This window comes from Diadema setosum, chromosome 20, assembly GCF_964275005.1.
Source record: "Diadema setosum chromosome 20, eeDiaSeto1, whole genome shotgun sequence".
Taxonomy (NCBI): Eukaryota; Metazoa; Echinodermata; class Echinoidea; order Diadematoida; family Diadematidae; genus Diadema; species Diadema setosum.
Window position 1 is genome coordinate 14513824 of NC_092704.1, and position 26770 is coordinate 14540593.

The window sequence follows — 26770 nt, forward strand, 5'->3', positions numbered from 1 at the left end:
GATATCTCAGCCATTTCAAAACCGAATTCCATCAAATAAACTTTTGATACCCCCTGGTGTTAGAATATATGCTCTGACATCTCTCATACTGTTTTCTGAATATAACAATCTCGCAAAACATTAAAAGCTAAATCCTCACCTCAACCAGTACCGTTTCATGAAAGTTATTAGCGCTGACAAGTTGTCAGTCTCGGACAATTACCATAGTAACAGTCAGTAACCAAAGCTTCTCAGCCAATCAAAACCAAGTATGGTTGGGTGTTCATAATATCGGACACCTAACGTTTTTCTATCAATAGAAACGTGAAAAATCTCACAATTTGCCTGAAATTTTACTCACGTGTGGAGAAAATACTCCGGATTCACAAGCGCGCACTGAAAATGCGATCTGAGGTACGCGCTCTAGATGGCGGCTTCGAACGCGTGGGGTGTCATTTTTTCCGCACTCAGTTGCCGGGCTCATATCGACCGACCACCCCGCCCTCTATTGACAATACGTATAAAGCGTACTTAAACGCGTTTTTTGACAAGCTGCTGTTTTTTTCTAGTCGTAATTTTTTTCCCCAATAATATTTGAATATATTTTGAATCCTTCGATATTACTTTGAAGGACTGTTTGATGAATTTGACTTGATTTTCATTAGGAAACTTTTCATCGTAATTGAAATAAATTAGATGAGTCGGTTTGTTTTTTCACATTCATTTCTCGTTTCTGCATCAACTCGTACGGTCGTATAGTAGCGGGCGACAAAATGTTTATGTCATGTGTATGTGTAACGTGTGTGCACGATCGTACAAGCGGCGGTGACAATTTTGCGGTCAAAATCGTCAAATTTATTACGGAAGGATACTCTACATCTAACAACGAGTCAGCAAAGGTAGGCCTATAGTTATATGTAGTTACACGATAAACCTTATTCGATTTTGCTAAATTTCGGTAATTTAGAGGGAATACTTAGTTGTTTTCGCCACATTTTACTCGGTAGCGTAGCCCAGTGAAGAATCGAACACCGTTGCGCGTAGTCCCATGCGTACATTTTCTTTCTGTACGCGCAATGCCATTATAATGCGCGGTCGGTCGTTATGGACCCGGCCGGTGGGTTGGACCCCTACCATACTTCACTGAAATTGCCAGAGACTGGCAACTTGTCAGCGCTGACTATAGATGAAACACCCCCAGGGGTGAGCTTACGTGAGCTAGCTATGAGAATAGTGAACACAAGAGGGCGACATGTAAATCCAATACGGACATTCGAACATACCGTACATACATGCACACCTGTCCATCTGTCAACCTCACTCCATGCGCGCGACCAATAAGCTGTGTTTTCATTGCTACATTCATGCTGACTGACATGCTGCGACTGAAGACGGCCGTTGTCGAGTCGCCGCGCTAGCCCGACACCAGACGCTGTACAATAATGTGCGAAGCACTGTTGCTATTTATGCAGCGACTGCATGCATACCATGCTTGCGCTTTGATGTGTAGTTAGTCGTCGTCGTGAGCGGTACACACATGCATGAATCACGGAATCACGAAATCAAGATATGAATAAAACAAGCTTTAGTTCTGAATAGACCTTATGCATATGACGTCACACGGTCTTACTAACTGAAGGGCGCCCTCCCTCAGAGGGCAAGCGATGCGTTGCTAGAGCGTGCTTTTACACGCGAGGCAATGGGCATTTACACACAACATCGGTGTTTCTTTTACTGTCTTTTCTATTGCATGTAATCTACAGCCCTAGATCGGGAAATTCAAGCTTGTATAGCAAAATCGACATTTGAGGTATGCATTGCACTCACCAGGTCAATGATATATCCAACATTTTGGCACAATTTTCATGAAAAAAGATGCAACTACCAGCGGTCGTAACAGCTCATCAACCTACGAATCCGTTAGCCAATCACATGTGAGGTAGATTTCTACGTGTTTTTAACTAAAACACGTACCTCGCATGTGATTGGCTAATGAAATTCAAAATGGCGACATACATTCAGCGAACGGCGATGTTGCGCTATGGATACAAATTTCTGCGATATAACCTAGGAATTCTGTAGTTACTGTGAGTATTTCGATTGCACAATGTGAGAAAATTACCCAAATATTGCTGCATAATGTGTCATGTCATGTCAAACTTGTTTGATGGTAAAAAAAAACCTGCCACTAGCCTGGGGACTGGCGGCGAGTGAGGCGATCGCCGCTAGCGCGCATAGGAAAAGCACATAACTAGCTGACGCCTCTGCGGTGTCAAGGACTTCGCTTGCCCTCTAAGATGGCGTCGCGAGAGGTTGTCAAGCGAGTGATGACGTCAATGCATAAGGTCTATTTCAAGAATGGATGAAGGCGGAGGAAAGCACGGGCAAGAAGAGGAAGCCCCGTGTCCCGTCATTACAACAGAGAATAAAATCGAAAGAAAGGCAGAAGAGATATCGAGCAAGAAGTTCGGTAATTTCTGTTTCTCGGGAGATTGTGCAAGAACTGCAGGCTATCGGTCAAGAAAATGGCATATCAAGCAACGGAGATGTCATAGCCCTGCTTATTTCGACGTGAGTAGCAAGATACTTTATTACATTTATGCTGTCGTGGCCAGACTCTAGAGAGTAAGAGCATCCAAAATCCGGACACTTAGGCCTACCACTTATCACAAGCCAGCAGTAAATTCTACTGTCACAACACACGCATACTAACCCATATCACATCGTTTCACATAACACTGGCACACTCGTTCACCACAGGAAAGTGCCCGAGTCACCTCCAAAAATTCCATTTAAAATCCCAAATTTTGCCGTCAAAAACGCAGAATCGCCGCAACTTTTCCAAAGCGCGCGCGAATTAGGTCCCGTGTAAAAAATCGGGGTCGCCGAAAAAGCGCTAAAAATTGAAAAATTACGCCGTTCTGTTGCGAGATTTGTCATTTATCGCAAGCTTAGAGTGTGATGGTATCCTCAAAACACACAAGAAAAACAAAATCTCCGTACGTGCCAATGCAGTGAATAAATGCAGGGGCTGAATGCAAGTGCAGAGTCCCCAAAATTCGGACACGAACGGGCGCCGCAACATCCGCGATGCAACCTTGCGCAAACAAGGTATGATGCGCGCGGATTTTTTTCAGCGGCCTTATGCGTAGTGACATTGCGCGCGTGTCCGAATTTTGGAGAGGCTGTCCGAATTTTGGGGAATTGACAAGGTGATAATATTTGGGGATTCTGTGAAATTTTATGATCTTTTTCCCAATCAATATTGGGAAAAAGCAGGTTGATATATTCAACATACATTGTTGTTGTAAGCCGGGGTAATGATGACACCGACAGTCTCCAATTCATATGAATTGACGTTGCATGGATTTATTGCAGAAATCAAACAGTCCTCTGCAGTCAGCAGTCTGCCGATACAATATTAGTCAAACTCTGTATTATCCTCATGCGTACATGTCGTACTGCGTCTATGCAGAATAAAAATTCTATTTTGATTATTCGACATCAAGTTCGCAGAGACTATGTCCGTGTCCATTTGTCTCACAAGTAACTAAAGTCAAAGTCAAGAATCAATTAAATCTGCGTCATCTTATCCCATGAAAATAAAAGTTGCGTTGTGCCCATGCCAACCAACCACACGCACACTGACCATTGGCATGGACACAACGCGCCTCACCGCTTAGACTCAACAATAACAGACCGCATTTCCATTTACCACATTATTATAGATATACATGTAATTTTGTAGAGTATTAATTTTGAGTTGAGCAAATATTGCAAAACAGCTTTTCTAGTGTCCGAAAATTGGGACTTTTACTCTAACGTTATATCTTTTATTTCTGAATAGACCGTTCTATAGGACCTATGTCAATAAATGAAATCATCAACTTCACCAATACTCCCATTGCGTCCATTTTGTTGTAGCATCAGCTATCTACTGACAATAGATGCCAAGTTCAAAACATTTTCATGAGTGAAATTTTCATGACTTTTTCATGAGAGAGAGCGAAGCGACTGAGCGAGGGCCGAGAGGAGGGTGTGGGAGGGGATGTCTGCCCGCCCTCCCACCATGCTGACGGTAGGGAGGTTTTTCAATTTTTAGCTCTTAAAGGGACTATTAACGTTTATGGGATATCTATAGCGTATCATAGGCCTACAGTAGGCATACTGGTTGAGGTGGGGATTCATGTTTTGAACATTCCGAAGTGAGAAACCTTGATTGAAATATGAAAGAGCATGTAATTTCAAGAAGGATTCAATGTTTATTTGATGAAAATTGGTTTTCAAATGGCTGAGATAGGTACATGCTATCCAAAAAAGTGATAATAATAAAAGACGACAGGCCACGCCTTTTATTAGGATCTCTTTGTTTATTCTTGTTTTTGGATATCTCAGCCATTTCAAAACTGATTTTCATGAAATAGACTTTTGATACCCCTTAGTTAGAATTGCATGCCTGCGCTTTGACATCTCATACGAGAGTCATAGAGAGTGGTATCTGCATGAATATCTTGCAAAACATTAAAAGCTAGTTAAATCCTCACCACAACCAAAACTGTACACACCCTCTAATGGTGCAAGCTGGTGCATACGTAAGTGACTATTTTTTACTTATTTTGAAAAACAAAAGGGAAATATGCCTTCAATTGCAACTCTCACTTTAATCCTTTAAGCTATGCTCCTATCCCAATGCGTGAGAAAAATGGGTGTCATGCGTGAGATCGTGAGACAGACCCTAAATGCTTGAGTCTCACTCACAATGCATGAGACTTCGGTAGCTCTGTACTGGTCGACTACTGTATTAAAGGGAAGGTAAACCCAAAGAACAATGTGGATTGAGTGAAAGCAGCAACGTTAGTAGAACACATCAGTGAAAGTTTGAGGAAAATCGGACAATCGATGCAAAAGTTATGAATTTTTAAAGTTTTGGTGTAGGAACCGCTGGATGAGGAGACTACTAGAGGATATGACGTATGAGTGGACAACAATACGAAGAAAATATAAAGGAAATTCAACAAAAATTCACTTTTCTAGAATTATGAAAAAACAATGGACCAACCGCTTTCAGAAAGCAGGGGGAATAATTGCTACCCTTAACATATATATCAATATCAAGTTGATGGAATTTGTAATTTTCATGAAAAATGGATTTTTGCAGAATTTTCTTTATATTTTCTTGGTATTGTTGTCCACTCATACGTCATAACCTCTAGTAGTCTCCTCATCCAGCGGTTCCAACATCAAAACTTTAAAAATTCATAACTTTTGCATCGATTGTCCGATTTTCTTCAAACTTTCACTGATGTGTTCTACTAATGTTGCTGCTTTCACTCAATCCACATTGTTCTTGGGGTTTATCTTCCCTTTAAAAACCAACCGCACCAGCGACGACCCAAACATGTACTAGTTACAGCGCCAAGCGCTGGGGTTCTACTGTAAAACATTAAGATAAATTAGCGGCTTAAAAATTTTGTGAATTGGAGCCAACGGCCTTTTACGTAGCATGAAGTTTTGTGACTTGCCACTGTGGCAGCCTTGAAGTGGGGTGGCTTGATATGAGGCCAAGGTAGTGATCAAATCACTTTTTTCCAGATGATTTTTCACATAAAATATACAAAATTTCATCCTCTCTCGTACATAATCGGAGTGCTGCAGAACATTATTTAACCACTTGCCTGTTCGAGCAAGCAGACTTTCACATGGCCAAATATTAATTTTACTTGCCCGAAAATAAAGTCCAAAAATATAACTTATGGGGAAATGAGAAAGAAACTGTAAGCCAAGGGCTTATTGAAACACAATCATTTCAATAAATAGCACACATTAATTTGCATGCTTTATAACACAATGGAGTTGCGTAAACTCTTTGTTCGATCAAGTGTTGCCATTACATTGCATTGGGGCTTATTCATGTAGCGAACAAAAAAAAAAAAAAAAATGTAGGTCTAAGTGTTGGGAAGTTGTGAAAAAGTGTGTTGCATTGATCACTAAACAGCCATTAACTTCAAATGGGCTTCTGTATGGTTGAATCTGCTACATGGGTTTGTTGGGGGAATAAGTAAAAAAAAAAGGTGGCATCAAAACTTTTTGCTTGCCCAATTCGAGCAAGCATTTTTCGACCTGTGATTAGTTTAATATTATGCACCACGTTTAAAAGGGATTTGCCATGAATGCAACACAGATGATCCATCAAGGACTCCTTTTCTCCTTCGTTTTATGTTACATGTAGATACCGACAGGTGTCAGCGTCCACACCAGGAGGGGCACGACAACAGAATGAGTGAGTACTTGACTGTCCCGTTGTAAACATTCAAAGCCGATATTCTAGAATCTACTTTGGTTTGTGAAGCTGTTGCAGTTGTTTGTGTATAAAAGTATTTACTAAGCAAGAACCTTGGTTATTCAAGTTGGTATCTGGTATCATGTGATATCTCTTTCACTATGAAAGGTACCGGTAATGGTGAAATCTGGTTGATTCAGCATTGATATTTTTATCATGTATCAACTCAAACTGTTAGAATGTCTAAAATAGTTGCTTTTACAGCCAAAGGCAGTCATCAGTCTATAGAATTAGCTACTTTTTTTTTCTCTCTCTCTCTTTTCACTTATGATAAGATTAATAGAGCAAGAATTCCGTCCTGATGCCCCCTCCCCCATACTTGCCAAATTTATGTTGCGTGCATGCATCCATGACAAGAATAGGGTACATGTCTCGAGAGTGATACTACATCACCAAAAATTACTGGGGCTCGGGGAGGGGGCCGCCCTTGAGCTGGCAAATTTTGTATTGTAAGTCCAAGCTCATTTCCAGTAAAGCAAATTTGAAGTTTCACAAACCTACAGCTCTTCTTTTTTTTTTTCCCCGTTCAACACTTCATATGTATCTTAATACCATAGAAGGACCAACACTATCAGTAATACAGAGCATGCAAATTGATCTCACTAAACCTTTTGGCCCGAATTCACGAAGGTGGTACAAATGAAACCTTGGTTCAAACCATAGACAAAAACCATGGAGCGCCAAGTGCCACCTAGAATATTTTGTTATGAAATTGGTCATTTCGTCTACAAAATGACCATTTCGTTAATGAAATTATCATTTCGTTGAAGAAATGTTCATTTAATTACAAAATGTTGTCATTTCCTCACAAAATAACAATTTCATCGACGAAATGACTGATTTCGTAACAAATATTTCTTGTGACACTTGGCGCTCCAAGGTTTTTGTCCACGCGTATGATGTATTATGTAGGGCGCAGTCTATTACTGTGTAAACACGGAGATGGCAAAACAATGTATCGCATGTACATGTATATCATTGGTTTGCCAAGTCCATACCTGTCGTGTGTTGAGCAGGAGCATGCATATCGCCGCTCACATTGTTTTGCCAGCAAAATTTTGAAAATTTCCAGTAGAAGGGAGCACCATACAAAAATGTATCTCAGTAACGGAATGGGTTCTGATTTCAAGATTTGGTCAAGAGGTAGATTATTCTAAAATAAGGTGAAATGTGTGACTAAGTTAATTTTCATGACTCTTAGACATACAGCTACACATTGTTTTGCCATCTCAAGGCCGGGAGGTGGGGGGAATTATAATTCCAATGCATTCTTGAATAATAATTTTAAGAGTGTGCAATCACTCTTCATGCTTTTTCAGCTGTATTGTTTTATTCTGTATTTGCAAGCACATTGTATTATAAATGACATACATGAAGAGACACAAGAGAGAGAATGGGGTAGATTCAAAGAGCAGAGAACTCTCATTTGTGACATTTGTTTTTCACATCATTCTTTCAGAGCACACTCAGAGCGATGTCAGCTTAATTTAGCATCTGACTGGGGTGACAGGACAGTCGCCATATTTCATCCTGTTGAATTGGCAGATATTCCTACAGACGGACAAGAACGAAGACAAGAAAAGCACAAAAGATGGAAGCCAACACGCATCAAAGGAAAACGAGCAAGGGTAACACCTCAAAATGATTTGGCAGACACACTCACACACCCAGGCAACAAAAATAGGAAGCGAGATGCATCCACATTAATCCGCAAACGCATTACCCTCGCCATAAGATTTGAATCAGGGCCTGATGTGACAGTTAGGGGTGCCAGTATCTGTGAGGTGAGAGCTGAAGCTGATGAGGAAAGGTCAGGATGCAAGAAAATGGAGATTGAGAAGCAAGAGGAGAAAAAGCAAAAAGAGGAGGAGGAGGAAGAGAAGGAGGAGGAGTGGTTGGAGTCAGAACCAGAAGAGCAATATGATTCCAAAGACCTTGATTACCTTTCATCTCCAGCTGCTGAAAAGGATACTAATGAAGGTGAAGAACCTTTCAAGAGGAAGAAGGCACTCAGGTGAACATACATTATTTATATCTCTGATCTTTGTGTGATGGTATGTATTATGTAACATGAAGTAATTATATGTTTTGACATCTGAGATCTCAACACTAAATTTATTCTATACTTCTGACTTTTCATGGTTTTACATGCCAGAAAGAAAACCTACTCGCCTGAAGGAAAAAAAAAGAAAAAAAAGAGGAAAGGAGGAAATGTTAAAAAAGTGTTTTATCTTGTTCTGATATCAACCAGTTAGGCCTCTCTTGATTTAAAACCCTAAATCTGAAGAGTTTTGATTTCTTATTATACCCCAGCCCACACATAGTGTGTATGAGGGTATAGGAATCACTCTGAGGTCGGCTGGTTGATCGGTCAGTCAGTGGGTTTCCTGTCTCAAAATCTTGTGGCTCGAACTGCTCTCATTTTTTAGCTGTTTACCTAACATTTGGCTGATGTATCTGCTATCATAGATGTGCAAGATAACCTCTTTCGTTTGTATAGAGTTATGCATTGCCATGGTAACAGCAAATTTTATAAAAATCATGCAAAATGTCATGGCTCAACTTGAGCAATTGATCTCAAATTCTACATAATATGTGACTGCTATCATAGGTAGATGTTCTAGACCAGCGCAGCACACTAACACTGGTCTGACAGTCCCTGACCAGTAAAAATCACTGTCAGACTATCAGACTAATAACCTTTTCAGGAATGGACCACTAAAACATGAAAAACTGGGTACATACTGGTTCGAGACAGGTCAGACCAGTAGAAAAAATGGGTTAGTGTGCACAGATACCATTTTCTTCGCATTGCCTTGACAACAACAAAGTTTCATAACAATCACAAAATGTTCTGGATCGAACTACATGTACTCTCAGTTTTAAAGCAGTGGAGCTGAAATTTTGCACATTCGTATGTGCAGTCAATCAATGTTACGTGTAATTGTGCAGGACTCCTTTTTCTTGAGTGTTAAGAAATCTGTTGTCATAGCAAGAGCTGTTTTTATACCAGTCATACAAAATATTTGGATTAATCTAACTTCCTCCATTTTTGAGCAATTGACCCCAAATTTAGCATACATGGCCAGCATCATAGGTGGATATGAAAAACACCTTTTTTCATATCACGTTAGTGTATAATGCATTGCTGGCCCAGGCCATGGCAATGCATATTTTCATAAAAATCGCATAAAATGTTGTGGATGGACCACTCTCTCAGTTCCGTTGGCACATATGCAGTGATCATTGTAATATTTAGTTTAAGAAATTGTTGAGAAATTACAAATAGTTGCATAGCAACACCTCATTTTGAATATAAATTAAAAGTACTATCAGTTCACCTAACTTTATCAGGCTGAGCATTTGGGCTAAAAGTTGGCACATGTGACCGCTTTAGTACATAGATGTGCAAGCTTCATCTTCTGTCATTGTTGAACGATGTGTTGCCATGGCAACAGCACATTTTAAATGAAAATAGTACAAAAATACTATGGATTCAGGTTAGCCTTTTGCTTGAGACATGGCTCATGTGACTGCTTTATTACATAGATGTGCAAACTTGACCTTGGCATATTAAAAATATATATTTTGTGTTTTCATGTGGTTTTTATGTACCCCTGCATACAAGGTACACAAAGTGTATAGGAATCAGTGTATGGGCAGTCGGGGGGGGGGGGGGGGGGGTCGGTCAGGCGGTCGGGCTGTCCGTTGCAAATCGTGCATCACAAACTTCTACAGTTTTAAAGCAATTTTGATGAAACTTAGGCTATGATACATTGACTTTGAGGTGTAGATGTGCAACACATTTTTTGTGTTTGTCGGAGAAAGCATTGCCATTGTAACCACAATTTTCCCAAAACCTTGTGGAGTGAAAACACATACAGCTGTATGTACTTCCACAATATTTGAGCAATTTATTTCAAATTTGGTATGTATGATGATGATTCTTGATCTATAAGTGTAGTTATGCAATACACACATTGGCCCGAATTCACGAAGGTGGTACAAACAAAACCATGGTTTAAACAGTGGACAAAAACCATGGAGCGCCAAGTGTCGCACGGAATATTTCGTTATGAAATTGGTCATTTCGTCGATAAAATGACAGGTTTCGTTAACGAAATTATCATTCCGTGGACGAAATGTTCATTTAGTTACAAAATGTTGTCATTTTGTTACAAAATAATAATTTCATCGACGAAATTACTGATTTCGTGATGAAATATTCCATGCGACACTTGGCACTCCATGGTTTTTGTCCATGGTTTAAACCATGGTTTTGTTTGTACCACCTTCGTGAATTCGGGCCATTATGTTTGTACCCAACAAGGCGTTGCCATGGTAACGGCATTTTTTCTTGAATCTTGTGGAGTGAATTGCTTCCTTGATTTCGAAGCACTTGAACTCAAATTTAGTGTACATGATGTCATTGAGGTGTAGATGTGCAAAACATATTTTTCATGTTTGTCATAAGAAAACGTTGCCATGGTAACCACAATTTCCCCCAAAACCTTGTGGAGTGACCTACTTCCAGAGTATTTAAGCAATTTATTTCAAATTTGGTATGTATCATGATCTGTAGGTGTATTTTGTTCAAGACACATTTTATGTTGTGTACCCGACAAGGCATTGCTATCGTGATTATCTAGGGAATTTGGGGGTCATGGGTCAAAGGTCATGGGTTAAAGGTCAAATTCAACTCCTCAAAATTTCACTATTTCCCTCATATTGATGCAATGCCTGCAGGATTTTTCTTGAAACTTAAAGCAGATGCATGTACATGTTTTCCCTTTGAGAACAGAGATCCTCAGGGAAGGTTCTTGCCAGGATACCAGTCAGAAGGTCAAAGGTAGATTAAAAGTGAAAGTGCTAAATTCCACTTCTTCATATCTCGAAAGTGACTCAAGGTATCACCATTGAATTTAGTACATATTCATGCAAGTTCTACCTGACGGTGACTCTCTTGGGAATTTTAGGGTCATAGGGTCAAAGATCAAGGGTCAAAAGCTTGGTTAAAATTCTAAAACTTTACTACAGTATCAAGAATACTGAACTTATACCTTTTCTCCATACCTTGAAAATTACTCAATGCATAAACTTATAAAAGGGTCAAAAGTCAAGTAGTCAAATCCCCAAATACCAGCACTCTTGGACAAAGCCATTCATCCAATTTAAATCTAGTTCAAGGAAAGTGCAAAGTCAACACATTTGTGACAAACCTGTCATTTTAATATTTTGCCATTTATGTGAAACTGCTATCACACATTGTCAAGACGTTGTACTATAGACCTATTAGGAGAACCGTGCATTATGGCGGAGGCATACCAGCCACCACAGCAAAATTTCTAGTCTTCACCTACATAGTGCAAATGATTTGTACTTTCCATTTTTTATGCCTCCGCCACGAAGTGGTGCTGGAGGCATTATGTTTTCGGGTTGTCCGTCCGTCCGTCCGTACGTCTGTGTCCGTCAGCATTCGTTTATCATGCGATAACTTGAGTAATATTCACTGGAATTTTACCAAACTTGGTCCAAGTATTAAGTATGATGGGCAATTACTTGATTAGATTTTGGGTGAAATTGACCAAAGGTCAAAGGTCAAGGTCAAATCATGAAATTGTATCTGTTTACGCGATAACTCGAGACTGGATCACGCACATTTCACCAAAGTTTGTCCGAGGATAATGTATGGTGGGACAATTACTTGATTGATTTTTTAGTGAAATCGGACAGAGGTCAAAGGTCAAAGATCAAGGTCAAATCCTAAAATTTATCTGTTTATGTGATAACTCAAAACTGGATGGAGCAGCTTTCCCCAAACTTGGTCCAAGGATGATGTATGATGGGGCGATTAGTTGAGTAGATTATAGTGACAGTGGCAAGAGGTCAAATGTCAAAAGGTCAAGGTCAAATGCTAAAAATGTTGCTATTTCCCCCCATATCCATACCATGCCCAAAGGTATTTTCTTGAAACTTAGTGTAGACCATGTACTACTGCATAAAGATTCTCCAGAGAGAGTTTCATGTCATAAGGTCAAAGGTCAAAAGGTCAAAGGCTAGGTGAAAATTTACAATTTCACTTTTCTCACAAATGGTTCAATGTATCTTCATGGAACTTGGTACATACGCATGTACTGACTGGCAGGGATTATCTAGGGAATATAGGGGTCATGGGTCAATAGTCAGGGGGTCAAAGGTCAAGGTCAACTCCTCAATATTTACTATTTCCTTCATATACTAGTATATATGCAATGATTGCATTATTATTTTTAAAATTCAATATACAATATGTACATGTATTACCTAATGGAGATTCTCTTGGAAATTTCCTGCCAGAAGGTCAAAGGTTAAGGGTCAAAGCAAGGTTTTAATGCAAAAAAAAAAAAAAATCTACTTTGCACTGTTATTACACTCTTTCTTCATACCTTTGAAATTACTCAATGCATAAACTTATAAAAGGGTCACTCAGAAGTTAAGTAAAAATCCTCAATTCCCCAAATACATGTACCTGAACTCTTTCATAGACAATAATGCAAACCTGGTTCAAGGAAAGTGAACATTCAAGATATTTCTGACAAACCTGTGGTGTCACTTCAATATTTTGCCAGTTATGTGTAACTGTCATCACACATTGTGAAGACATTGTACTATACACCTATTGGGAGAACCATGCATTATGGCGGAGGCATCAGTCGCCATAGCGACATTTCTAGTTTTTTTCTGGATTCATCTGTGATTGTGTTGTTTTCTTCTCTGTTGTTAATTCTTTGTGCAGGGGACAAGGATGGCTGAAGAACTACCTGAAGGAGTGTATGAATCTGCCAAAGTGTTTTAGGTGTACCATTTGTCAGGCGTTGTTCTCATCTGTACAGAAATTTGACAAACACATGGGCCGTAATCATGAGGCAGAAGGGAAGGTGTTCAGGAGTGAGCTGCTGCAGCTGCTAGAGAAGAAGAAGACACCACAGGTCCTGGAGAGGTACAAGGAAGAGCTCCGGAAGAGAAGGTACAACCCGAAAGCAGAGCTGAAGAGACGTAAGTGCCTGGAGAAGCCAAAAGATTTCAGTGAATGTCAGCAGTCACCTGTAGCAATTGAAAGGAGCACAAGAATGCCAACAAGGGTATCAGAAAAGAGGACTGAACAGGGAAGGATGATGACAAGAATGGACGAAGGGGAAGGAGACTGTAGTCATCTTTCTTGGGAGGGTCAACCTGACAACATCCATCCTGCAGAAGTGGGCACCGTAGGGACTATCCATAGAGAACAAAGTCAGAGGAAAGATGATGGAAGAGTCCAAAAAGGTTGCCATAAAGACAGTGGATCTTCACTGAACAAGAATTGCTCATGTGAGGCAACAACTGTCTCGAGTGGGTCAATCGATGAACATTGTGGTGCGATAAGTGAAGCAGTGTTGTGGAGCATAGAGGAAGAAATGGAAGCCAGTGACAGAGAGAGAAAACAAGGATATCCAGAGAGGAAACTGATTGACCAGGAGGACGATGAAGAGAGAAGGACAGATGTTCGGATGCATGACAAGGAGGAAGGTTTAGGAACAGGAAATGGGAGCAAAAATGTGGCAAATGTAGAGTCTCAAGTGAAGGATGAGCCCAAGAGTTTTTATCTGGACCAGAACATTGACATCATTTGCTGGATGGACGGCTGGAGTGACATATTTTGTGAGTGTGGGATCTGCAAGATATACTTCCCTGTCACTCTGATGTGCGCACATGCAAAAACACATGGAACAGGTGTACATTGTGAGTATTGCAATCACAGGTTTTCGACTTTCAAACAGTTTAGGAATCATCTTGCCAATTGTGAAGCTAAAGGCATGGATGAGTTGAAACCAAGATATTGTCTCTGTGAGATTTGTGGAAAGTCCTATAAAGATGTGGCTAGGCACGTCAGAGTATCACATAGTCAGTTACATTCAGAGTTTCCCATGAAAGCTCTGTGACCAGAACTTTTCTCCTTCAGCAAAGCTTAATTGATCAGCAGCACATGAGGTCCTAGTACAGCTTGTGAAGAGTATTGTTGCAAGGTGTGTGGACAAGGATTCAGCCAGACTGGTAACTTTAAAGGCAACATGGGACAGCGCACAAGGGATGAACCGTTTCAGTGTTAGATGCTCAGCACTGCCTGATGAACGAGGTTGTCCTTTAAAACCACATCTGTCATCGACTTGTGATTTTTGAATCCAAATAATTCTACGGGAAGAACAAAGAGAGCTGGGAAAGAGGAAAAAGAGGTGGTCACAGAGTCAGCCCAAAGAAAAATCAAAGGCAAAGAGTAGTATGACTACACTCCCCCTCTCAGCCCTAAGTTTGCAATATTCTCAGGTATTAAGGTACTGTAATAGTCTGCAAGAATTTGTGGAAGGTGGACTTGCAATACCCTGGTGAGCGCAATGTTGACCCTCAGGTCTCTTGTTCAATTGATCTCAGAAATGGCTCAGGGTAGCTCTATGAAGTTTTATAGCATGATTATTATGCCAGTATTGCCTGATGATGGCCGTCTTGGGAGTTCTTATGGTCATTTTGTAAAAGGTCAGGTTAGAACGCTTAAATTCTATTTAATGCTGACACGACAATATACACTACATGTAATGTACTTTCTCGCTGCCTTGGTGATTTCAACTCATTGCATACACTTATTCAAACTGGTTACATCGACATGTACATTTGTATTACTGTACTTCACAATTTATCTTGTTGGGAAAATTTGGGCCATACGGTCAGAGGTCAAGTGAAAATCTTTAACGGTCACAACTTTTGTCTGTATTTTGCAAATAGCTCATAAGTATTGACTAAAAAAACAGATACATGTATTACCAGTTATTTTTTAATTTTCGGTCATGGGGGCTAAGGGTAAGGCTCAGTGATCAAGTGAAAATGCTAAAATTCCTAAATGCTTGGTCTCGGAGCAATTTAGCCATCGAAACACAACCTGGTTTAAGGAATGTTAACACTCATCACCTTTGTGGTTGTGCCAAACTTTCAAACAAGTCATTTCATTTTTGTTTTGTTTTGTTTACCATTCATGTATTGTTAAGAACTGTCATGTCACATTGTCAAGACATACAATGCACTGCAAGTGCACTCCCATAATAGCGAACATGGTTATAATGAAGTTCCGGTTACAACAAAGTAAAATTTCAGGCCGCAGCATTATCTGCTTCTTTTTTTTTTTTTTTATTCATTATAACGGAAGTCAACTGTTTTGACCTACTGGGAAAACCACATGTAATGGCTGAGACATGCTAGCAAGTTGCCATAGCAGCACTTCCACTTTGCGTTTGCCTTTCTCCCCAATGGTAACATAGGTAGGCCTGTGGTGGTTTTGGCTTGTATCGTAATATGTCCATGTAAAAGTTCATACCATATCTTGTCTTTGTGCTTAAAGAACAACAATGACCAATACTCAGTGGACTTAATTATATCCCCACCCACACATAGTGATTATGGAGGTGTATAGAAATCAGACTGAGGTTGGTCTGGCAGTCTGGCGGCTGGGCTGTTGGGGCAGTCAGATGGTTGAGTAGTTGATATGTTAATTGCAACATCTTGTTGATTGAACTACAATGTATTCTCATATATTGAGCAATTGACCCCATACTTGGCATGCATGGCTGCTATCAAAGGCAGATATGCAAGACAACTTTTTGTTATCATCATTTAATGCATTGTCATGGCACCAGCATATTTTTTTATAAAATCACACAAAATGTTGCCATATCCAATTACATTGTACACCCAGTTTAAGAGCAATTCAATTGCAGTTCGGTACATGTGATCACAGCAGGTTTGATACAAATCATACAAAAAGTGTGGATTTACCCTACTCCCCCAGTTTTTGAGTGTTTGACTTAAATTTTGCCACACTTGACCACATTAAAAAGTAAACGTGCAAACTTCATTATTCCTCATTGTTGAACAGTGTGTTGCCATGGTAACAAATTTTGTAATGAAAAGCATACAAATTACGGTTCTCTGAGCTTCCTCAATTTTTGAGCAATCAACTTGAAATTTGCACATGTGACTGTTACAGTATATAGATATGAAAAACGTCTTCCATCAATGTTGAATAATGCGATGCCATGGTGACGGTATTTTGCCAATAGAAGTGTGCAAAGATATTGTGGGCAGAGCTTACTCCTTCAGTCTGAGTATGTGGCTTGAAATTGAGCACATGCAACCATGATACATGTAGTACATAGCTGTGCAAACTTCACTTTTTGTCAGGGTGTGTTGTCATGGTAACAGCATATTCCGAATAAAGGTCACACAAATATACAGTGGATTCAGCTAAATCCTCAGCATTTTGCTTGAAATTTGACAGGTGACCACTGCAGTATTGATATGTGTTAACTACATCTTTCGTCATTACTGAACATGTTGCCATTGTAACAGCATTTTTTGAATGAATACCATATGAAAATACAGATTAAGCTGACTCCCTCAGTTTGTGACCATTTGGCTTGAAACCGGGCATATTTGACCACTCTTTACACAGTAGGGCACACTACATCTTTTGTCATTAGTGAACGTGTTGCCATGGTAACAGCATACTTTGAATGGAAATCTACAAAAATATTGTGGATTCAGCTTACTCCCTCAGTCTGAGTATTGACTTGAAATTACAATGTACACACATGTGACTGCTATTTGTATTTAGATATAGAAACTTAATTTCTTGTGTTTGTAGAACAATGCAATGCCATGATGACACCTTATTTTTAAATGAAAACCATACAAAAAATTGCAGATTCAGCTAACTCCCTTTGTTTGCAAGAATTTGGCTCTGAATTTGGCTTATGTGTCATGTGCTCACAAATAGCTCCAATAACATAATTATGAATAATTGTATTCCCCGAACAGAGTTCGGAGGATACTATAGATTTGGCCTCGTCGCGCCGGCTGCCGGCTACTGGCTGCATTTCTTCTCCAATCATCTTCAAATTTGGCATGAAGGTCCATTATGGTAAAGCAAGGCCGCCTATTGTTTTTGGTGTGGGCGGAGACATTGTTGCCATGGTAACAAGAATTTTTGTGGAAATAGCATAATTTCCTTGTGAGCACTCTACTGGCTGCATTTCTTCTATGATCATCTTCAAATTTGGCATGAAGATCCTTTATTGTAAAACAAAGCCACCTATTGTTTTTGGTGTTGGTGGAGACATGGTTACCCGTGGTATTATTGGGTGTTAGGTTCAGGGCAGACTAAAGATTTAGATTGGGGTGAGCGTTTAGCTTTATGTGCGCTTCAACACTAGGATTCCTTGCCGGAGCATATGTCATCACAACATTTGTCATGGAACCCGCTTTGTCATTTAACAAAACAATAAAATATTAGAAGTGGAAACAAAACCCCCCAAAATTGTCTGCATTGATACCTGTTGTCACCTATTGCCATATTACACATTTTTATCCAAAATTCATCCAAATCAGAGATCGGAAGAGGGTTAGGTTTACAATGCATCCAGATACTCTATAATTGTATTCCCTCACAGGTACTACCAGAGGATACTTTAGATTCTGCAAAGTTACACCGCTGCATCATATTATTGTCATCAAATTTGGTACCCAGAGGCAAAATGTAGACAGGATCATTGTTGCCATGAGAACTGTATCTATTTATGGAATTTCTGTGTGAGCTCTATATATTGCGATGATGTATGATGCTGTGGGTTCGGGGAATACATGTGCACGACCCTCCGAGCACCAATCTCTAGTTGGTCTTTTACAATTGCGAGGAGTGTTAATCCAATGTCAATCATTCTGACATACACAGTAGCCTACATGTACATTATGTACCCCAGATTTAAGATGAAGATTACCATCACTGTATTAGAATTCATTCCACTTGATCGGAAATTATGAATGGTATCAGTCAATTATATTTCATCAACAACAACAAAAAAGAGGAACAAAAGAAAGTAGCGATGTTTTGTGCGCTTTCTTCCTATACTGTAGACTAGCAAGCAAAGAGTGTCACATACTCTGGGAACAGTATACCTACAGTACATTGTATGTAAGAATATGCTTGCTTGAATAATCATTGTGGGACCATCTCTTATCTTGGATATTTCTTCAACATTGCAAACACAGAGTGTTCCTTTTGTGTATCAGTAAAATGATTAAAAGGATGGAATCTCTTTGCAATTTGTGCAAAGTTATGCATTCTATAGCAGTGGATGGAAGGGAAAGATTCTGCCTTCTGGTTTTTCCTCCATGTACATGTATAATAATAATAATAATAATGAAGTCTTGTATAGCGCCGGTATCCGCCAAGTCAGGCGCTCATGGCGCTTGCTCCAAAATAAATACATAATCCAGCATAAATTTCATGGGTGCACTGCTTGTGATATGACAGTTAAAATAAAAAGAAATAGTTCCTGGAAGTAATTGTCTCCAAATGTGTAAACATACATTCTTACACATTGGCTAGTTTTTCAATTTGAAGAGATGGGTCTTGAGGGCTGTTTTAAAAGATGTATGACAGCTTTTTTAGCTGTATGTAAGCACAGCCATGATATACTGTAGTTCATTTCATTTTTCATTTTGCTTACTTCATCTTCAACAAGATATAATCACACAGTAGAATGAAACATCAGGACAACAGTGTAATAAAAAACAACACGTGAATTGAGATACATGTATATGTGTAAGAATATTGTGACTATAATGACACAATACTTAAACGCAGTTGGAGGAAGTGAAAGTACCCAGTATGTGTATTGAGGGTACCTGTAATTGTTGTCGTTACCCTTTGACGTTACAATGTACCGTCAAGTCAGTGTTTGAGAGACAAGATAATAATTGTACTTACCAGAAGTGTAAGATGTCTCCCACATTTATTTGTGTACTTGTGTATGAATGGGTGTGTGTATATGTTCACATATAGTACATTGTGTTGCAGAGAGGGAGCGAGAGCATGGAGCTACATCTGTGTACAAGCTCCATGACGAGATAGAGAGGGAGCATCATACGAGAGAGAGAGGGGGTGAATTTTAGAAGTTTGGTTTTTTAACAACTTGGCTCTCCTACAGTTTAATGTATGCATATTGAAAATGTTACAATAACACTCCACACAAGCTACATGTAGATGGGGTACAATTAGTGATGGTTGCTGTTCGTTAGACCAAAGGCTGTTATTGAGAAGGTCTGTTAATCCGAAAATGAAGCAAGGTTCATTATTACAAAGGTTTTTAATTCCCAAGATGAAAGTCGTTCATACGATGGTATATTTGCAAATCTGAAATTGAAAAGATTTGTAATTCCAGAAATGACAAATTATGGTTTGTTATTGTGATGGTTCATTAATTCGAAAGTGAAATACATATATGGTATACAAAATTAATTGCTACCGCAGGTTTGTCAGTTTGCATCGTCTTCATATTTCCGGATTACTCTAGCACTGTACAGCTGTATTTCATTTTCTGACTTGAATACGAACTTTTAGAATAAATTTTTTTTAATATGAAATTACGGATTAACGAGCCTTCGGAATAACAAATCATTACTTTTATTTCATTTCTGGAATTACAAACCTGAAGAACGCCCTAAATATTGGGATTAACAAACCCCTTTTCATTTTCAAATTTATGAACCTCAATTCAGGCATACAGAATTTGTGTGTGCTGTGGAATAACAAACTGTATTTCATATGTTTTGATTAGTGCATGTTTAGATCTAAATAAGATTGTGTATTACAACTATACATGTAGAAAGTGGTTACCAATCATGGCATACAAATGCAAGGCATGTATGTCAGTGGCAAACATCACATGTGTGATATACAATATACGTGTACATACATATAAATGAAGAGTTTATTTGCAAAAACCGGTAAGTCCATTTTTGAAGATTTTGAAGTTCGGTCTCTGTCATAAAGTACAAAATGATACCTTTTAAATGATATATTGGTCACTACATATAAAAGTACATTTTTGAAGTTATGCTCAAAAGAAGCAAAAATTTTCTTATTATTTTCTTTATTTTTCTTGACCTTTAATTGCAAATATCTCCATTTGGCAAATATGAACTTATCGGTTTTTGCGAACAAACACTTCAAATATATATACACGTATACATATTATACACAATATGTAGATATATATATATATATATATATATATATATATATATATACTGTATAATGTGTGTGTCTTTACAAAGTGTAAAAACATCCCTGAGTCATGATTATAGAATTACATGTGTATGTAATTCTTTAAATAATTTAAATGATGCAAACATCACCAATTAGCGCATGTTAACATTCAAATAAGATTGTGTTGTTAGGCCTATACAGCTGTAAATGTAGAAAGTGGTTAACAATCATTTCATACAAATACACGGCATGTATGTCGGTGGCAAACGTCATACAGTATTATGTGTGTGTGTGTGTGCGTATTGTATAAATAAATGTTTGTGTATGTGTGCGTATTGTATAAATAAATGTTTGTGTATGTGTGTGTGTGTTCCTTTACAAAATGTAAAACATCCCAGGAGTTTTGACTGGAAATTATGTAAATCCTTAAATAATTTTTAGTTTATCGAAATTTTAGTATGGATTGCTTGAATTTCTCATGAAGATTATTATGAATGGGCGATTCCGCGATAAATGTTACTTTTCCTAGAAATCCTAAATCTGCAATAATTTGACAAATATATGACCTACAGGGTCAAATTTAGTATAAAATGCTAGAACTTGTCAAGTTTTTTTCATTTGAGTGGTATATTGATAACATTGAATTGCATTTAGGCATTCTTTTCTTCAAAGAACCCGTTTTGGGGCAAATTTTTTGATGATTTTTGTAAAAAGCACAGTTTTTTACTCTCATTCCATATTCAGCAACACACACATCATTTGTTTCAAAGTATTTTCTGGTGAAGAATGAACTACAAAATAATAATAATAATAATAATAGTAATAATAATAATAATAATAATAATAATAATAATAATAATAATAATAATAATATCCTTATCTAGGAAAGGAACTGTGTTAAAGTATGAATATTGGGACTTGAAAAGTGGACAAAGTTGTAATGTCCGTAACGCTAAAAATATTATGTCCGTAATGCCGTTCAGTTGTAATGTATTTGTGAACCTGTAGAGTAAAATGCTGAATGTGTTGTACACAATTATCAATCTACAACTTAAACAAGACCTGAGCATTCGTTTCAGAAGAAAATTCCTTTTACTTAATGCTCTGATTCATAAATTTCTCAACATATCCACATGGAGGTAAATAAGCATGTCAAAAAAATGTAATGTCTATATAACGGTAAGCATTGCGTGTAATATCTACTTGTCTACCAAATGATTTATTGTAACACTGATCAAAACTCGGACTGTTAAACATTTCAGGATGACTGGGTTAGAATAAACCATGAATGGTTTCAGAATGATTAAATATAATGCTGATTTCTTGAATTTAGCAAGCCCACAAAGTCACACACAAAAAAACTCTAAATGTAATGTCCGTAACGCTGGAATTGCCCGATTGAATCAGGAAATGCAATGCCGTATGTTGTATCAAAAATAGTATTTAAAAAAAAATGTGCTTTAACTTCATGTCCTTGACTTAATGTTCCATATGGGCCTTCTGTAAAATTCATGTGAGTAATTTCCATCACGCTAGCTGGGCCGGTTGTAAGATGAATCTCGCGCGTTCGTAATTTCTGCGGAATCAAGACAATAATCCAAGACTACCTGGACATTAAACTTGGCAACAAGCTAATTTTTCAGGATAGCTCCAGGAATATGTCTATACAATAACATACATGATGGCCTACTAAAAATCCACATAAATCCTCTTTGAGCGTTTCCCGTAATCCAACATGCATGGCGTCCGAATTCAATGGCCGCCATTTTCTGAAATTCTTATAGGGCCCTATTTCTTTTTAACGAGGCAACCCAAATACAGAATTTAAATGTCTGAATAATGTTTTGAAGCAGGAATGGCTCAATAAGATTTATATTGAGAGTTGTTAAAAGCATGCACGCACACCAATCCGAGATGACGTCCAAAATTGCCACCATTTCCTGTATGTTGTTTATTATAACTTAAATCACAAGTAGATTTCACCTGTACACACTTTAAATGTCGACATTTACGTTTTAAGTCACAAGGAACCAAATAAAATACTTAATCTGAACTTCTGCAATACAAATAAAGCACTCAATTTAAATTAAGGAAATGGTGGCAACTTTGGACACCATCTTGGAATACGGTATTAGTGTGCATCTCATAGGTATTATTGAGTTTTTCATGCTTAAAAACATAATATTAGACATTTGAATTTTTTATTGTGGTTACCTGGTTGAAAAGTTATATGAATTTCAAGAAATTGCGGCCATTTTGGACGCCATCTTGGATTGCAGAAAAACGCTTATAAAGAGGATTTGTGAGAACTTTTTGTATGTTATTCTATATTTAGACATATTTCTTGACCTATCCTGGTTCCAGCATATTTTGACCCATCCCTGTTGGGTGATATACAAGGCATTAGTATACACGGTACGCAGGATCTACAACATGCAAAAAATATAAATATTAACTTGATTTATTCTTATACACTATAAGTTTCTGCATGGTCACGCGAAAAAGAAAATGCGATTTCCATTTTTAGAGTCGCAGTAATCACATTTCGATTACTTTAGTCGCATCAGGGTGAGCATATAGGGACTGCTTGATCACCAAACTGAAAATTTCTTTCTAAATTTCCAAATGCAACAAAGGAGTTTCTGATTTTGTTAAAATAAGTATAGGCCTATATACATGTATGCCGTTAGGAGGAATTCCCCCCCCCCCCCACCCTCCTTTCAACTTTCAAGACTCGTATCATGGCCGCCGTCATGTTTTAAAAGTGTGTGTGTGGGGGGGGGGGGCGCAGTTTATATTTCTGGTTCCACTTCCGGGATTCATCAGCTGACAAAAAAAAAGAAAAAAAGAAAAAAAAGGCCTTTGAGCGCAACTTCTGCTGCCACTTCCGGGTTCCATTGGCTGACAAGCACACACATACATACATACACACACACACACACACACACACCAAAGAACTAACTGCCACTTTCGGGGTCAAGCGAAGCGGGAGGGGGGGGGGGGCGAAAGTGGTTTTACCCTACATTATAGGTCTATACATGACTGTACTCCTACAGGTCTATAACTAAGGTCTTGTGCAAAAAAGAGTGGGAGCCCGAAAGCCCTCCCCCTTCCCCGTTTCCGTCGTCCCTGCATAATCCATGATAGATTTTTTAATAATTCTGATCAGTGGATAAGAAAATCACGAAAAATACAGATTTGATTGTCTTTTTGCTACAGATATGGTTACATTCCTCGTTATCCTAGATTATGTTTTATACTCGTTATCCTATTGTGAAAATACACATGCGATATCGTATACCATTTCAATGAAACTGCTGTCGTTTTTAAATGGCCGGTGCCTGAGCGCTATCCAACCTCATAAATACTGATACAGTGTAGTATAAAGACGCACACAAAGCGGGCAAGGGATGTGAGAGGTAGGCCCTAGGCTTATACAACGACTTACCTTCTCATAGTTTCTCTAAAGATTAACGTTTCACTTAATTGATGATATTATTGATCGAATATTCCACCAAAGGTGTGCACCCCGATCGTTCATGTTGATAAAAAATGATGCAAATTAAGCTTCCTCGTGTTAGAGGGGTATCCCATCCCACATACGCCACCTTCTCCCGTCTCGACCAATGTACATGCTTTCAATTCATTTTTTTTCCAATTTATTTATTTTCATATACTTCTCATCTTTATGAACATTACAACAGAAATCAGACAAGTTCTTTTGCCTTGTGAACAATGTGCAGAAAACAAACGATATAAAAATATACATGGTGATAACGCAGTAATTACGTGGTAATGATAACTGGTCAAAATCGAAATCGAAATGGGGTTGATCAAAGAGAAGTATGACGGGACCTACATGAAAGCAAGCTTGTTTGGCTGTAAGCCCCGAGTATAATCCGTGTTTGTGAAAAAGAAACTGGGAACGGATAGAAGATAAGACCAGATGATGTAATGGTGCCAAATAAGAGCGGGTATATGCCTATGTGATAAAAAGAAGAAAAAAACAACAACAATCGTATACTAAAATGTGAACCATTATACTGTTACCGAGCTATCATTGGTTTCCTGAGTAAAACATGATTTGCGTAATTATGAAGCCTACTTCGGTATATATCAACTGTTGTTGCATTAAAACTTTCGGCGATATATACTTTCAAATGATAGACCGATAGATGATAATATCACGCAATTGTTACAGGATACAGTTTATTTTGGGGCTCTTACAAGCCCTATGATAAAATTCCTTCAATATCGTGATGCTGAAAGTCCTTTTTAATGTCAAATTTCAAAGAGAGAAAGAGAGAGAGATGTGAACTAGTGATAGTTAAAATTTAGATTCTACTACATGTACTACGTACAAAAACGTCCTCGTGCGGATTTACACATTACACATTTTCGAATAATTGGATTGGTACACAAACATGAAGAAAAAACCCAAATTGTTACACAATTGGACACTAAACAAACATGTGTGCACGGTCGTCAATCTTCAATAGGCGCAAAAGCTCCATGGCGTTTAAAGAGGGAGATGATCATCCCCCCTCCCACATCCTCCCCTAATAATAGCTCCTATACGTACGTGTTTTGCCAAAAATACTAAACATAACTCTTGTACCCCTGAGAAATCGAGAATAGCATTGATTATACACCTTGCAGTATAGTAATGATGAAAGGGCTGATGTCATCACTTGAAGCATAATTAACAGAGATAGAAAACTAACATGCAGAAATGTGCCCATCATAGAAAAATATTAGGTTTTTAAGAGGGTCTAATTTTCATTTCATTTCGATTTGCGCATTATAAAACGAAGAAACTATAAATATACATGTATGTTTATGGTATTGAATTCTCTCCTAAACTACTCCAGTATCTCAATTGAAATTTTACGGGGAAATAGAGCTTGTAATTCAACGAAAGGTGAAATGCGTTCTTCGTCTCCGAACTTCGCCTTGCAACTAGAGCGGTGCAGAGCATGACTTCAAAGCGTATAGTGGAATGCTAGACGTATCCCATTTATAGCGCTTTGAACCCAAACATGTGTTTGCATGAATTGCGAAGAATTGTCTCTCCTTTATACACCTCCATGTATATATATTATATATATATAATTGACAAGTATCCAAAGAGCAAATTCTAGCAGTTTGACAGAAATGCTACCGATATCGATGTGCAACAATGTCATGAATACATCTTTATATACTACTAGTATGCATCTATGCCCCCTACGCCCCCCCCCCCAAAAAAAAAAGGGGGAGGGAGAGAGAGAGAGAGGGAGAGAGAGAGTGTGTGAGTGTGTGTGTGGGTGATGATGAAACAGCGCATTTATCTGTAGAAATATTCAAGCATTTTTATCTGAATAGAAAGCATTTTTACTGCAGTAATTAAGTCTTTATACCCCCAGAGAGTCGTGGTGTACTGTATAGTACAGAGATCCCCCCCCCCCCCCCCCCCCCTCCCTCCCGCCCCCGAAAACAACATGCGCTGCACGTGTTACACACAGTACCGTTCGCTCTATACTGTAAACACGGGACTCGCACGGTACGCGGTGCAAGAACGGCTCGTGCGCTAAAAAAAAAAAAAAAGCGCTTCTTGGGGCTTTACACAGCAGTGTTACCACAACCAGTGGGTATGGGCTTTACATCCCGGCGCCCCCGTCCCACTCTACATACAATATAAACGTACGTATACCGTAATGTACACGTGCATGTAAATAAGATGCTATGCGTATAAAACGTACACTGTCTATGTTGCTGTCAGGAGTGGAAAGTCGAGTGGAAAACGTTTCATCCCCTCCTTAAATCCCAAGAAAAGCGAGGAACTTGTACTTGTAGCGTCCGGTCCGGATGAGTTTGGAGAAGCTGGGCGGCAAGGCGGCGATCATCGCTAGCGCTGATGCTGTCTGTTGTTCCGCTGTCGAGCTGTCTCACCACACTCACTGTCTGATACAGACCTCGTCCAACAACTGAAGCTGCAATACAGCTGCAACTGCATCTCAACCTGTCGCAGATCCCGACACTCTGAAAACACTCACTCAGACTCAGTCACTGGTTCATACCGTAAACTTGTAAGTGCAGCTCAGTAATTAGACATCTACATGTTAGATCTAACTTTTTAGATCATATGTGAGAATTATTTTGTAAACATTTAGTTTTTCAACATGTTAAAAGCAGAGACTCCAACCCAAAGGCAAAGTACCTCAGTTCGGGAAACCCACTCACAAGGGGGGCCCCTCCTTATAAGTAACCCGTCCCCCTTATAAGTAACCCCGTCCCCCTTATAAGTAACCCCCGGGGCACCCCTTATAAGGAGTCTCCACGCTTTTTTGCAATGCCATGCG

At 38.8% G+C, this 26770-nt stretch overlaps 1 protein-coding gene across 1 annotated transcript; it reads left to right on the forward strand.

The window, feature by feature from the left end:
* Positions 1-2334: 2334 nt before the first annotated feature.
* On the forward strand, positions 2335-8372 carry LOC140243938 (uncharacterized). The gene is made up of 3 exons (XM_072323608.1): positions 2335-2550; positions 6209-6259; positions 7779-8372. Exons 1-3 carry the CDS (start codon positions 2342-2344, stop codon positions 8335-8337), a joined length of 819 nt encoding a protein of 272 aa, XP_072179709.1. The 5' UTR covers positions 2335-2341; the 3' UTR covers positions 8338-8372.
* The last annotated feature ends 18398 nt before the right edge of the window (positions 8373-26770 follow it).